General features: G+C 42.8%; 1 protein-coding gene across 2 annotated transcripts; it reads right to left on the bottom strand.

Moving 5' to 3' along the window:
- Positions 1-5,499: 5,499 nt before the first annotated feature.
- LOC109880579 (transcription factor GATA-5) lies at positions 5,500-15,961 on the bottom strand. Of its 2 annotated transcripts, none has more exons than XM_031804408.1 (7): positions 15,668-15,961; positions 14,378-15,055; positions 11,186-11,355; positions 7,475-7,600; positions 6,754-6,838; positions 6,352-6,482; positions 5,500-6,130 (listed from the first exon to the last, which is right to left on the bottom strand). In XM_031804408.1, the coding sequence occupies exons 2-7, from the start codon at positions 14,892-14,894 to the stop codon at positions 6,008-6,010; spliced, it is 1,152 nt and encodes a 383-aa protein (XP_031660268.1). In that variant the 5' UTR covers positions 14,895-15,055; positions 15,668-15,961; the 3' UTR covers positions 5,500-6,007. The 2 variants fall into 2 exon arrangements, with proteins under 2 accessions (XP_031660268.1, XP_020328362.2); XM_020472773.2 differs by having other exon boundaries at positions 7,475-7,603; positions 15,668-15,957.
- Positions 15,962-16,298: the final 337 nt, after the last annotated feature.

Here is a 16,298-nt window from a genome sequence, read left to right as displayed (position 1 = left end):
ACACACACACACACACACGCACGCACGTACGCACACACACACCATCAGGATCACTGTTGAGTTTAAAGACAATATCCTGTTTTCCGGCATGGAGGGAGGGAATAATTGAATGGAGTGGCCGGGGTGCGCGACCCTGGGAAAGAGTTGTGTTACTGCTGCCTGGCCAAGAGGAAAATCCATCGATCACTATGGACCTCAGCCTCAGTCCGTCACACTATCGCTGGCCTTCCCCCTTTCAGTCTGTCCGTAGGTCCTCCGTCTGAGCTGTACTGAATCCATCACAGAAGACAAAGCACTGTGGGGGGGGGAGACTGCTCTCCAGGGACTGGAATCACACACACACACACACACACACACATTTCCCTGAAGGATGTATCTGAGACGTTTAATTAGAGCGACGACAGAAACTAAAGAGTACTAGCTGAGACCATGATAGACAGAGTGGTGACTCTTCAGTGACCCTGGTCTTTACTATAGCTAATAAATGACCTCTAGTGGTAAACTTGGTCTCACAATGGTAAATAACACGACGGTGAAAGCTCCAACCTACAATATGATTCTAACCACAGAGCACATGGAGACTGGCTAGCCTGGATTCTAAACACAGAGCACATGGAGACTGGCCAGCCTGGATTCTAAACACAGAGCACATGGAGAATGGCCAGCCTGGATTCTAACCACAGAGCACATGGAGAATGGCCAGCCTGGATTCTAACCACAGAGCACATGGAGACTGGCCAGCCTTGATTCTAACCACAGAGCACATGGAGACCGGCCAGCCTGGATTCTAACCACAGAGCACATGGAGACTGGCCAGCCTCGATTCTAACCACAGAGCACATGGAGACTGGCCAGCCTGGATTCTAACCACAGAGCACATGGAGACTGGCCAGCCTTGATTCTAACCACAGAGCACATGGAGACCGGCCAGCCTTGATTCTACCCACAGAGCACATGGAGACTGGCCAGCCTTGATTCTAACCACAGAGCACATGGAGACCGGCCAGCCTTGATTCTAACAACAGAGCACATGGAGACTGGCCAGCCTTGATTCTACCCACAGAGCACATGGAGACCGGCCAGCCTCGATTCTAACCACAGAGCACATGGAGATTGGCCAGCCTTGGTAGTAGACCACCATTTTCACTGGCCTGGGTGCAAAATCTGTGCCATGTGATATTTGAAAATAAACTATTTCTCTAGCCGGGGGCTATTTGGGCAAATGTTCTATTACCCCAGTATAAAATGTACTAGCCACGGGCTAGCTTCATTTCCATCAGTGCCTTGCTTAGCCTACTACTGCTATGAGTTGTTATCTCAGCCTTGACCACACAGAGTGTTTTAAACTTCTGTTTCTAACTAAGCTTTTTCTCTCAGATTCAACCTACAGGAGCAGGTGGCTGTGAGAGATAATAACTACAGGACTCTCCAGAAGTCCCACTCCAAATTATATTTGCCAATATCTATGAGAACACAAAGAACATCTATGTGAGCTTCAAGAGAGAACACAGTGAGGAGGACGATGACAGTAAATGTTTACATGTCTGTCCTTCTTTGTCCAGAGTTTCATCACTCCAAAATGTCTAACTTCTAAACATTTTATTTATTGTTTATTTTACCTTTATTTAACTAGGCAAGTCAGTTAAGAACAAATTCTTATTTTCAATGACAGCCTAGGAACAGTGGGTTAACTGCCTGTTCAGGGGCAGAACGACAGAGTTGTACCTTGTCAGCTCGGGGATTTGAACTTGCAACCTTTTGGTTACTAGTCCAACACTCTAAACACTAGGCTACCCTGAGTTAAAAGCCAGTCTAACTTCTAACCATAGCCAGTCTAACTTCTAACCATAGCCAGTCTAACTTCTAACCATAGCCAGTCTAACTTCTAACCATAGCCAGTCTAACTTCTAACCATAGCTAGTCTAACTTCTAACCATAGCCAGTCTAACTTCTAACCATAGCCAGTCTAACTTCTAACCATAGCCAGTCTAACTTCTAACCATAGCCAGTCTAACTTCTAACCATAGCCAGTCTAAGCTCTGTAGGAGTGAGCTATTCAGCAGTGTAAGAGTCTAATGACATCACAATATAACACATCACCCAGTCACACAGCAACTAGCACCACAACAGATAAGAGTATAGAAACAACTTAGAAAATAATCATAAAAGTAGGGTTGTGGGGGCACCTCTGCCTGTGTGTCGCCATGAGGCAGTAAAGCTGATAATTTGTTGCTGACGCGCCGATATTCCTCAGAGGCAGGACCAACGCGTGCCAGCCAGCCCCAGGTCCCAGGGACCATTAAGCACAGTTGGAACTCAACCTTTGGTCTGACAACGCTGGCTTGAGCAACAGGAGCACACACCCTCCACACAAACACAGACACACACACACACATACACAGACATAGACACACACATACACAAACACAGACACACACACACACATACACAAACACATACACACACAAACACAGACACACACACACACACACACACACACACACACATACACAGACATAGACACACACATACACAGACATAGACACAGACATACACACACACATACTCAAACACAGACACACACACACACACATACACAAACACAGACACACACACACACATACACAGACATAGACACACACACACACAGACATAGACACACACACCCTCCACACATACACAGACACACACCCTCATACACAGACATAGACACACACACACACACACACACACACACACACACACACACACACACAGACATAGACACAGACACACACACACACAGACATAGACACACACACCCTCCACACATACACAAACACAGACACACACACCCTCCACACATACACAGACACACACCCTCCACACATACACAGACATAGACATAGACACACACACACACAGACATAGACACACACAGACACAGACATAGACACACACATACACAGACATAGACACACACACACACACAGACATAGACACAGACACACACAGACATAGACACACACACACACACACACACAGACATACACACACACACACACACACAGACATAGACACACACACAGACAGACACAGACACACACCCTCCACACATACACAAACACACACACCCTCCACACAGACATAGACACACACACAGACATACACACACACACACACACAGACATAGACACACACACACAGACATAGACACAGACACACACCCTCCACACATACACACACACACACACACCACACAGACACACACATGTTCAACAGTAACATGTAACCAGTCAGGAGAGATACTCCTAGCCTCCGAATCCACCTCCTACCGAGAACGCACATATTTAACAACTCTAACACACATCAAAATCCACCTGATATCATACGTTTTAAACCAAATATTGATTAAAATATGGTCCATTAAACAGACAAAACATTTATTTATTTTTACAGCCTACTATAATGTAGCTTGCATCTATCCGACATAAATGGTTTGGCAACAAACAATTGTTTTCACTATAAATATCACACAGGATGTCAGTGGTTCTGGGAGTAACCCTGCAGTCCACATAAGAAACAAGCAGAAAATAGATGATTAAGGATTCAACTACTGTATATAACTGAGGTTGGCAGATCATGCACAAATAAATGTCATTAAAAGGTCAAATATTAAAATAAAAGTGGATTTATTTCCCCAATTTTCTTAAAAAACACTTTTCATAAAAACACAAAACAAGTAATTGGATCGGTTTATTAAACTAAACAGATTTCAAAGAGCATTGTAAAACCAGAGAGACTATCAGACCTGGTTGAAACAGCTAAAAATATATAATTAGACTCAAGTCCCTGAACATTACAATTGTACGTTATGAAATACAAATAAAAACTCCATTATAGTTCAACAATAAAAATAAAAAAATACAGCAAAGAAACATTTGAATAATATATTCAGAATAATTAACATAAAAGTCTATTTTCCTTTGTCTTACATTTTTGTAAAATGAAGTAATTGCACGTTACATGATCAGACGAAAACATTGTAAAAACATTAGAACTAGTGGTTTTAGAAAACGGATTCAGTACGCAGTTGCGATGTCTAAAATAAAATTTAAAAAAAATAATTATTTAGCCACTTTTAACCTATCTGATCAAATAGAAATTAATATATTTGCATCAGTTTGTTCAATGAACAACATATGTAATTCATTACATACAAAACACATGTAAATGTATACTCCCTAGTTTTGAGGTCATACCTTGAACATACAAAACATTCTGAGAAGGGAAGGGACTTCTGGGATTTGCCATGTTGTCTTTGGTGTTTCATGATGATTCTTATCTCAACATAAATAATGTTTCTATGAAAGTGAACCATCTACACGGCAGTAATGAAACACGTTCAGAGGTAATAAAATACTTTTTTTTTCCATCCGGTTTTGTGTTTAAAAAGGGATACTTCTGGATTTTGGCAATGAAGCTCTTTATCTATTTCCACAGAGTCAGATTAACTCGTGGATACAATTTGTATGTCTCTACATGCTAGCAGATACCATAGACTTCCAGTCATTGCGCTAACGCTAATTTGCATTGGCTCGTGAAACTACCTCTAACTTTCTTCATAATGGACAGAGAGCCATAAAAAATAGTATTCATGTAATGGTGAACTCAGCAAGATATCGATAATGACAACATCAATAATGACAACAACAATAAAGACAACAACAATAAAGACAACAACAACAAACAACAACAACAAACAACAACAACAAAAACCCATGAATACTATTTTTTATGGCTCTCTGTCCATTATGAAGAAAGTTAGAGGTAGTTTCACGAGCCAATGCAAATTAGCGTTAGCGCAATGCCTGGAAGTCTATGGTATCTGCTAGCATGTAGAGACATACAAAATGTATCCAAAAAATTAATCTGAGTCTGGATCAGTAGATAAAGGGCTTCATCTGACTCTGGTTCAGTAGATAAAGGGCTTCATCTGACTCTGGGTCAGTAGATAAAGGGCTTCATCTGACTCTGGGTCAGTAGATAAAGGGCGTCATCTGACTCTGGGTCAGTAGATAAAGGGCTTCATCTGACTCTGGGTCAGTAGATAAAGGGCTTCATCTGACTCTGGGTCAGTAGATAAATGGCTTCATCTGACTCTGGGTCAGCAGATAAAGGGCTTCATCTGACTCTGGGTCAGCAGATAAAGGGCTTCATCTGACTCTGGGTCAGTAGATAAAGGGCTTCATCTGACTCTGGGTCAGTAGATAAAGGGCTTCATCTGACTCTGGGTCAGTAGATACATGGCTTCATCTGACTCTGGGTCAGCAGATAAAGGGCTTAATCTGACTCTGGGTCAGTAGATAAAGGGCTTTATCTGACTCTGGGTCAGCAGATAAAGGGCTTCATCTGACTCTGGGTCAGCAGATAAAGGGCTTCATCTGACTCTGGGTCAGCAGATAAAGGGCTTCATCTGACTCTGGGTCAGCAGATAAAGGGCTTCATCTGACTCTGGGTCAGCAGATAAAGGGCTTCATCTGACTCTGGGTCAGCAGATAAAGGGCTTCATCTGACTCTGGGTCAGCAGATAAAGGGCTTCATCTGACTCTGGGTCAGCAGATAAAGGGCTTTATTGAAAAATCCCGAAGTATTCCTTTAACACTGTAATAACTTATTGAACTCTTTCTGGTTATTTCTTTAAACACCATGTAAAACTGCAATGGTGAACTCAGCAAGATATCGATAATGACAACATCGATAATGACAACAACAATAAAGACAACAACAATAAAGACAACAACAATAAAGACAACAACAAAAAACAACAACAACAACAACAACTAGAAATAGTATTGATAGTAGCCACAAATACATTCCACTTGATAGCCGTCGCTTCCTTCCGTTCCTCCGTCCACGGAAAAAAAACAGGTAGTTCTCTTCACAAGTCTATATCATCCACAGTGAACTAAGCTGGGTCCAGGCCCAGGCCCGGGACCTGGTCCAAGTGAACTGTGGTCGAGTAAGCTCACGCCTGAGACAGAGCAGTACACCAGGAGTTCTGTGTGGAGATAGACGCAGGAGTGAAGGGGCAGTCCTCATACTTGATGTCCACATGTCCTGATCCTGCATTGTCCAGATGTGACGAAGCCTTCAGAGAAAGAATTAGATATGTAAATGACAGAGCACCATAATACTAAAGCCTAGGAACTAGGATCTTACGTGGGCTAAAAAATTAAGTGAACATAAAAATATGGAATTCTCATGACTGCCATGGAATGTTCTGGCAGTGAACATTGAAATCATATCACATGGTATTCATTGAAGATAGAACTGCAGCAATGAAAGGATCCTAGAATACAGAGGGCTTACCTGGGACATAGAGGCTATGGCCTGTCTGGCGTGGGGGGAGGGGACCATGTTGGGTTCACTCTTTATAGTAGAGGCATGTTCTGAGACAGACAGGGAGAACGGGGAGTTGGTGCCCGATGCTGACGACCCTCCTGAAGAACACAGACAGATGGGTCAGTGAGTGACGGTGAGTGAGTGATGGTGAGTGAGTGACGGTGGGTGAGTGACGGTGAGTGAGTGACGGTGAGTGAGTGACGGTGAGTGAGTGATGGGTACAAACAGGACCAGACCGATATAAGATATCATAGGATTTTATATGGGTCGGTTCTTCCGCTCCCCTCTCTCTTACACACAGATGAACATTTCCATCAACCTGACTAAATTCTGACACACATTTTCTCTCCTTCCGTTCTTCATTCTTACCTGTTGAGGTTTTGGACTTCGGCATCTTAGGTTTCCGTTTCCTTGTCTGAATGCTTTCCTTCTTCATGGCCATTGGTCTGGGTATCTGAGAGGAGGAGGAGGAGGAGAAGACAAGAATTTAGATCCAAGATACAAAACACACTCAATGACCCCTTCTTCCCACCTGTCTCTTTTCATAACAACAACCATGATGACCTTGGTAAGCTTTCACACAAATAATATGCTGCCCACACTGCACTGCTAGGCTGCTAGGGGTTAGTTACGTGTCACACACTGCACTGCCAGCCTGCTAGGGGTTAGTTACGTGACCCACACTGCACTGCCAGGCTGCTAGGGGTTAGTTACGTGACACACACTGCACTGCCAGGCTGCTAAGGGTTGGTTACGTGTCACACACCAAACTGAAGCTGCTAAGTGTTGGTTACGTGACCCACACTGCACTGCCAGTCTGCTAAGGGTTAATTACGTGACCCACACTGCACTGCCAGGCTGCTAGGGGTTGGTTACGTGACACACACTGCACTGCCACGCTGCTAAGGTTGGTTACGTGACCCACACTGCACTGCCAGGCTGCTAAGGTTGGTTACGTGACCCACACTGCACTGCCAGGCTGCTAAGGTTGGTTATTACAGCAGCATCTACTCTATGTACATAATGTACATAGAGTAGGGTACATGGGAATTTTGTGTGTGTGTGTATTGTGTGTGTGTTTTTTGCCTACCCCATGTAGTTTCATATAGAGGCCACAGGCGTTGCAGACAGGCTCTCCCTCTGCACTGCGACGCCACAGCGTGGTGGTGCTGGTGTGGCAGTTAGTGCAGCACAGGCCGACCCGGCGAGATGTGGTCTGCTACACATGGAGAAGACAAGCTGTCAATAACCAGACTATACCATCACATAACTCAAAGCATTATACTGACAGATAATTGGACCAAGGACAAGACCAGCTGAAAATGACAAGTGTAGGTTTAGTGTTAGATGGCCCCTGGTGGATTGATTGACAGGTGTTGGGAACGAGCGCCTTAAAAGGATCGTTCAGCCCCCCCAAAAAAAAAATATATACAGTGCCTTGCGAAAGTATTCGGCCCCCTTGAACTTTGCGACCTTTTGCCACATTTCAGGGTTCAAACATAAAGATATAAAACTGTATTTTTTGTGAAGAATCAACAACAAGTGGGACACAATCATGAAGTGGAACGACATTGATTGGATATTTCAAACTTATTTAACAAATCAAAAACTGAAAAATTGGGCGTGCAAAATTATTCAGCCCCCTTAAGTTAATACTTTGTAGCGCCACTTTTTGCTGCGATTACAGCTGTAAGTCGCTTGGGGTATGTCTCTATCAGTTTTGCACATCGAGAGACTGAAATGTTTTCCCATTCCTCCTTGCAAAACAGCTCGAGCTCAGTGAGGTTGGATGGAGAGCATTTGTGAACAGCAGTTTTCAGTTCTTTCCACAGATTCTCGATTGGATTCAGTTCTGGACTTTGACTTGGCCATTCTAACACCTGGATATGTTTATTTTTGAACCATTCCATTGTAGATTTTGCTTTATGTTTTGGATCATTGTCTTGTTGGAAGACAAATCTCCGTCCCAGTCTCAGGTCTTTTGCAGACTCCATCAGGTTTTCTTCCAGAATGGTCCTGTATTTGGCTCCATCCATCTTCCCATCAATTTTAACCATCTTCCCTGTCCCTGCTGAAGAAAAGCAGGCCCAAACCATGATGCTGCCACCACCATGTTTGACAGTGGGGATGGTGTGTTCAGGGTGATAAGCTGTGTTGCTTTTACGCCAAACATAACGTTTTGCATTGTTGCCAAAAAGTTCAATTTTGGTTTCATCTGACCAGAGCACCGTCTTCCACATGTTTGGTGTGTCTCCCAGGTGGCTTGTGGCAAACTTTAAACGACACTTTTTATGGATATCTTTAAGAAATGGCTTTCTTCTTGCCACTCTTCCATAAAGGCCAGATTTGTGCAATATACGACTGATTGTTGTCCTATGGACAGAGTCTCCCACCTCAGCTGTAGATCTCTGCAGTTCATCCAGAGTGATCATGGGCCTCTTGGCTGCATCTCTGATCAGTCTTCTCCTTGTATGAGCTGAAAGTTTAGAGGGACGGCCAGGTCTTGGTAGATTTGCAGTGGTCTGATACTCCTTCCATTTCAATATTATCGCTTGCACAGTGCTCCTTGGGATGTTTAAAGCTTGGGAAATCTTTTTGTATCCAAATCCGGATTTAAACTTCTTCACAACAGTATCTCGGACCTGCCTGGTGTGTTCCTTGTTCTTCATGATGCTCTCTGCGCTTTTAACGGACCTCTGAGACTATCGCAGTGCAGGTGCATTTATACGGAGACTTGATTACACACAGGTGGATTGTATTTATCATCATTAGTCATTTAGGTCAACATTGGATCATTCAGAGATCCTCACTGAACTTCTGGAGAGAGTTTGCTGCACTGAAAGTAAAGGGGCTGAATAATTTTGCACGCCCAATTTTTAAGTTTTTGATATGTTAAAAAAGTTTGAAATATCCAATAAATGTCGTTCCACTTCATGATTGTGTCCCACTTGTTGTTGATTCTTCACAAAAAAATACAGTTTTATATCTTCATGTTTGAAGCCTGAAATGTGGCAAAAGGTCGCAAAGTTCAAGGGGGCCGAATACTTTCGCAAGGCACTGTATATTGCGTTGCTGACTCCATGGTCGTATAATGGTATTTATAGTTGTTTATAAGATGTGGTCGAGGGGGGGGGGGGACTACCCCTTCGCTGTAAGTGAAGTGCGTTGTACGCACACGGTGCCTCCATAGTATCCATGATGAGTCCAAACATGTAGTGTACTGCTAAAGACATGATAAATGTTTCACACTGGGCTGAGCCATAAGCACTCCTGGCTGAACCTCGTCTCTCTATCTATCAGCTTGTTATTGGACGCAAGTGAGATTTCTATGCAGAAACACACAGTAGTTTGTTTTTGTTCTCTCGCCTAGTACAGATCTGGCTAAAAACAGACAACCCAAGGGCAAGGTCACTGAAGGACAAATAAAAACAGACAACCCAAGGGCAAGGTCACTGAAGGACAGACAACCCATGGGCAAGGTCACTGAAGGAAAGACAACCCATGGGCAAGGTCACTGAAGGAAAGACAACCCATGGGCAAGGTCACTGAATGACAGACAACCTATGGGCAAGTTCACTGAAGGACAGACATCCCATGGGCAATGTCACTGAAGGACAGACAACCCATGGGCAAGGTCACTGAGGACAGACAACCCATGGGCAAGGTCACTGAAGGACAAATAAAAACAGAAACAGGCCAGGCAGAGCTGAACTGAGCTGAACTGAGCTGAGCTGAACTGGCCATGATAATTCACAGCAGCTGCTGGCTCTGAGAGGCTGGTTCCTGCCTGGGAATAAGACAGGCCTCTTTCTCTCAGTCTACTACACTGACCTTCTGATGGAACAGACTGGCCCTCTGCCTCACACTCTTTTTCCTCCAATACCTGGGTTAACGGTTTGGACCTAGAAGAAAGTATTATCTGCCTAAGACGGTTTTTCTCTAAGCCAAATCAATACAATTAGTGACCAAAATATTCTTAAACGTCAATATTGAAGTCCACATTGACTATTGTAGTTTATATGGTATATGTGAATAATGAGCCTAATCAATAAGATGCATCTAAGACAAATTCAATCAATCAATCAATCAAATGTATTTTATAAATCCCTTCTTACATCAGCACTTTTGTCACAAAGTGCTCTACAGAAACCCAGCCTAAAACCCCAAAGAGCAAGCAATGCAGAGGCAGAAGCACACAGACCTGGAAAAACTCGCTTAGAAAGTAGGAGGAACCTAGAGGAGGAACCTAGGAGGAAACCTACTTAGAAGGTAGGAGGAACCTAGAGGAGGAACCTAGGAGGAAACCTACTTAGAAGGTAGGAGGAACCTAGAGGAGGAACCTAGGAGGAAACCTACTTAGAAGGTAGGAGGAACCTAGGAGGAAACCTACTTGGAAGGTAGGAGGAACCTAGAGGAGGAACCTAGGAGGAAACCTACTTAGAAGGTAGGAGGAACCTAGGAGGAAACCTACTTAGAAGGTAGGAGGAACCTAGAGGAGGAACCTAGGAGGAAACCTACTTAGAAGGTAGGAGGAACCTAGAGGCGGAACCTAGGAGGAAACCTACTCAGAAGGTAGGAGGAACCTAGAGGAGGAACCTAGGAGGAAACCTACTCAGAAGGTAGGAGGAACCTAGAGGAGGAACCTAGGAGGAAACCTACTTGGAAGGTAGGAGGAACCTAGAGGAGGAACCTAGGAGGAAACCTACTTGGAAGGTAGGAGGAACCTAGAGGAGGAACCTAGGAGGAAACCTACTTAGAAGTTACATTTTTATAAATATACAAATAATGCAATGGTGCTTACCAGGCGTTTCTGGGGTTTGATCAGCGGTCTGTTGATTCCGTTCATCTTGTGGTACAGTCCGCAGGCATTGCAGAGGTAGTGCCCGGTACCATCCCGCCGCCACAGAGGAGTGGAGATGGAGCCGCAGTTTACGCACTCGCGCCCCTCTCCTGGGAACTCCTCTGACATGTCTGTGGTATGATGTAGCCAAATTATAGAGTTTTACTATTATCTGTAGCCTAGGTGGTGTTGGGTTGGTTGTAATGTAGGCTGTGTCACATGATGAAAAACAGGAACAGAGCTGGAACTATCTATGAAAATACCCATCATCATCACCTTGAGTTAAATTGCATTATTCTGTAAATTTGGACATAATATTATTTCCAAGATACAATTTAGGCCTATTGTGTTTGCAAGTGCTATATGTGTGCCTATTTGTATATTGGGTAGAAATGTTGTTTCTTGGTAGGTTTTTGTATTTTTTGGATATATTGAAATCATGTAAAATAAATCATGAATCCAGACATGAAGGACATAAGTTAAGACATCCTTGATGTTTGTTAATAAATCATATCAGTGGACAGAACACGCCAGCATCGTTGATGCTTGTTAACACATATCAGTGGACAGAACACACCAGCATCGTTGATGTTTGTTAACACATATCAGTGGACAGAACACACCAGCATCGTTGATGCTTGTTAACACATATCAGTGGACAGAACACGCCAGCATCGTTGATGTTTGTTAACACATATCAGTGGACAGAACACACCAGCATCGTTGATGCTTGTTAACACATATCAGTGGACAGAACACACCAGCATCGTTGATGTTTGTTAACACATATCAGTGGACAGAACACACCAGCATCGTTGATGCTTGTTAACACATATCAGTGGACAGAACACACCAGCATCGTTGATGTTTGTTAACACATATCAGTGGACAGAACACACCAGCATCGTTGATGTTTGTTAACACATATCAGTGGACAGAACACACCAGCATCGTTGATGTTTGTTAACACATATCAGTGGACAGAACACACCAGCATCGTTGATGCTTGTTAACACATATCAGTGGACAGAACACACCAGCATCGTTGATGTTTGTTAACACATATCAGTGGACAGAACACACCAGCATCTTTGATGTTTGTTAACACATATCAGTGGACAGAACACACCAGCATCGTTGATGTTTGTTAACACATATCAGTGGACAGAACACACCAGCATCGTTGATGTTTGTTAACACATATCAGTGGACAGAACACACCAGCATCGTTGATGTTTGTAAACCCATATTGGTGGACAGAATGTTCCAGCATCTTTGATGTTTGCAAACCCATATTGGTGGGCAGAATGTGCCAGCATCTTTGATATTTGCAAACCCATATTGGTGGGCAGAATGTGCCAGCATCTTTGATGTTTGCAAACCCATATTGGTGGACAGAATGTGCCAGCATCTTTGATGTTTGTAAACCCATATTGGTGAGCAGAATGTGCCAGCATCTTTGATGTTTGCAAACCCAATATTGGTGGACAGAATGTGCCAGCATCTTTGATGTTTGTAAACCCATATTGGTGAGCAGAATGTGCCAGCATCTTTGATGTTTGCAAACCCATATTGGTGGACAGAATGTTCCAGCATCTTTGATGTTTGTAAACCCATATTGGTGAGAAGAATGTGCCAGCATCTTTGATGTTTGTAAACCCATATTGGTGGACAGAATGTGCCAGCATCTTTGATGTTTGTCAACCCATATTGGTGGACAGAATGTTTAAAGCCCTCTAGTGATGAAAAGAGAACTAAACCGAATGTATCAATATGGAGAGAGGGTCATAGACGTATCTATTAGGGCGGCTTGCTGGCGGGGCACCGGGCGCAGACGGTGGAATGTTAATGGGGTTCTATCAGTGTTACGGATCAAGGGGTCCGCGTATCACTCAAGCTACTGACACTCGACGGCCTCCTACAATTAATCGCTTGAATTCCTTATTCACATATTAAAATAGCATAAATAGATAAAAACAACAACAGTAACATTGATAACAATAATAACAATAGAAAAAAAGTAACACTAATGATTGTTTTTATCATGCTAAATGTCTTATTTTCCTCATGCCTAAATGTGCCATGAAATATCAAAGCGCCATATCGAAAATATCGACAACACAGTCTAGTGAGCCACACTTGGGGAAGATATCTAAACCCACTGTTCACACACACAGACACAAACACATAAACACAAACACAGACACAAACACATACACACACGTATCGTTTAGATTCAACAAGTTAGCAAATCGAATAACCGTCGATCCAAAATAAAAATAAAAATTACGGAATATTTTCACCAGGATGAAAATTCGTTCCTGTTTGATGTGAAACGAAGTAATAAAGAAACCTATAGTGTGTATTGTTATTAACACTGAATGGGCTATGGCCTAGAAATGAACTACGTCCTTATATCCACTAAACGTGTATCTTAGAGCCATTTCCAAATAGGCCGTTCTGTCTGATCAAGGTAACAATTGGACGGTTTCCAGGTTTACACTAGTGAGTGTGTATTGATCATCAAAACACTCGAACAGAAAACGGACTGTTGGTGGGGATTCAATTAGCACCTCAATTAACTGTTTGTTTTCTTTTAGCAAACTCTCTTTTAAAGAACGTGTATTGTGAAAGCTGGTAAATATGTTTCTTTTTTGAAGGTTGATTGAATCACAGTGACTGAGTACAATCGATGGGAGAATTGACCACATACAATGGGACTTCTCAATCGCATCCAAAAATACCTTCAGAGAGAACACGGCTATAAATTGTGAGATCAGAGCACGGGCCTCTGTAAGCCTTCACAGACACACAAACGAATAGCCTCATTAGCAAAAGGTATAAACCGTGAATTATCCGCAACTTTTAATCTTATTAAAATCGTATTAATATTTATCAAAATATAGGTCTATACATTTTGTCTGCCACTAAACTATTTCGAGGCCTATATGCCATTACAGGGTTACTAGACCTGGGATATACATTTAATTATGTTCCTTTCTGTCCATCATGTGCTATATATTTTTTCGTGGCCTTCACCAATTACACAAACACAAGCGGGACATTATTACATAGGATCACATGATTTGATATGACAAATTCCCTTCTGTTTAAGAGGAAATGTAAGACAATAATCAAAGACTGTTTACATACCTAAACTGGACCTTCTCCCAGACAGGCAACCTTGCCGTCCCTGAAGACTGATCATGCCGCTCTCAAAGTGCCCAGGTGTCCAAGAGGTCGCCATCTCCGGGCTCATATACGCATAGGGACTTGAGTATGATCCTCCAACTGACCGCACTAAAGTGCTGCCATAGTGGTCAACCCGACCACCGTTACTAAGCACTAGCTGGTTCTGGTAAGCTGTGTCCCTGCCGTTATTGCTGCTTACTGGCGGGCTGTGAGAGTAGGAGAACCCGGGAGGATGATGGGGGCTGCCCGGAATGAAAGACGAACTGTCTGTGCCAGACTGAGACCAGCCGTGATGCCCGCCGAGGCCGTGAGACTGATGGGCGGACTCGCATGTCTGCAAGTACGGCATGGATTGCAGCATAGCAGGCACCCTCGTAGTGGGCACGTAGACTGGGGAACTCGCCGAAGGGTGCATATAGTTCCCTGCATCGTGTGCGTATGGGGACTGGTTGGATGACATAGCAAGGCTTTGGTACATTTTTACACAGTATACTCGTCCTATTTGGAAGAATATGGGTTTTGACTCGTGGGACAAAGTGGGTCACGTAAAGACGCTTTCACGCAGCTCCTAGGACACCTTGAGTCGTCGGCGATTTTTCGTTATCCAGTTCGCGGGATAATAAGCAAATATATCCGTTCCTGTATGAAAGGAAAATACCACAATCAACAAAAGTGTCCTGTAGTGGAGAGATGGAACCCATAGCACTAATTACAGAATAAACATCGCCCAGCTACAGTTAGACCTGGGACATAGCCTGTTCTATATCTATTATCGTCATCTCTTGTAAAATACGCTCCTTTCCCTTTAAAATAACTTTCGGTATTATTTAGGTAAATCTGTGGACAATATCACGAATTATGCCTAAACTAACCCGGTGTAAATCGCAATAGTTAGGCTTTAGAAATACAATGAAAAATAGAAAACAAATTGATCAACATTGAACAACAAGATAAATATATTATTTGTATCACTCTTATTGACATGTAATGGATTAACAGGACACGAATGGTTTCCCATGTCTTTACGTGTAGATATAACAAACTATCAGCCACCCCAGCAAACCAGAGGATCTCATCTTGCACTTTGTAATTCAATTATAACAGGACCCTAATCAAACACCACAATAGATAGGCGATACATATCTGGGATGTATATATTTATATCAATAGTAAAGTGAAACAGATAAAACGTTGATAGCAGTGAGCACAGGAGGAATACAATTGCATCCAACAATTTTTGTATTATCTTACCAGATAAGAACGGTTGGGTGATAAAGTCTGTTTTCCAGAGGAGCAGGTTCAGCAGCGCTTTGTGCAAACTTGTTCACTCAGATAGACTCAACGAAAGTGACTGAAGCTCCCACAAAGATGTCCAAAATATCCTTTGTGAGGAAAAGTTTACGAGGGGAAAAAAAAATCTTACTTCGCGGATGGTCTAAGCCTCTATCTCTTTCACTTCTTTGTAGCTGAAGATAGTTAACGTCGCTGATAATTGCTGATATAATAGAGCTCCGATTAGTTCTCCGCTGGAAAACTTTGCTGGGAGTTATTTGTACGGGCTAGACCACGTGACGCACAAGGTAGGACTTATAAGTTGGAGGAGGAGAGGGGCAGAGGGGGCACGCGTAAGACCAGCTTTAATTCATCGTATCTGAAGAAGAGACCCACTTTTGCGGAATTTTCTGTGCTTTATTTTTTACAATCAACGTAAGTTAAAATTGAAAGATTCACGAAATTGTTACAGTTCCTTCTGAAATGTTAAGGTTGTTTTAAAATGATTCAACCCAATAAATGATTTGATACTTCTATTGTTTTCCTATATATGACGGTGACGGTGCAGTCTAGTAACTAACGGACAACAAAATAAAAAGGATAATAAAAC

This window comes from Oncorhynchus kisutch, linkage group LG24 (assembly GCF_002021735.2).
Source record: "Oncorhynchus kisutch isolate 150728-3 linkage group LG24, Okis_V2, whole genome shotgun sequence".
NCBI lineage: Eukaryota > Metazoa > Chordata > Actinopteri > Salmoniformes > Salmonidae > Oncorhynchus > Oncorhynchus kisutch.
This window is presented reverse-complemented; position numbering and strand designations above follow the sequence as displayed.

Excerpts from the sequence above, each read along its gene's own strand:
- LOC109880579 (XM_020472773.2), bottom strand. The coding sequence starts at position 14,894 with ATGTACCAAAGCCTTGCTATGTCATCCAACCAGTCCCCATACGCACAC. Across the intron at positions 6,839-7,474 it reads TCTATATGAAACTACATGGG|ATACCCAGACCAATGGCCAT; the intron begins GTAGGCAAAAAA and ends TCCTCCTCTCAG. Across the intron at positions 6,131-6,351 it reads CCATAGCCTCTATGTCCCAG|GCTTCGTCACATCTGGACAA; the intron begins GTAAGCCCTCTG and ends CTTTCTCTGAAG.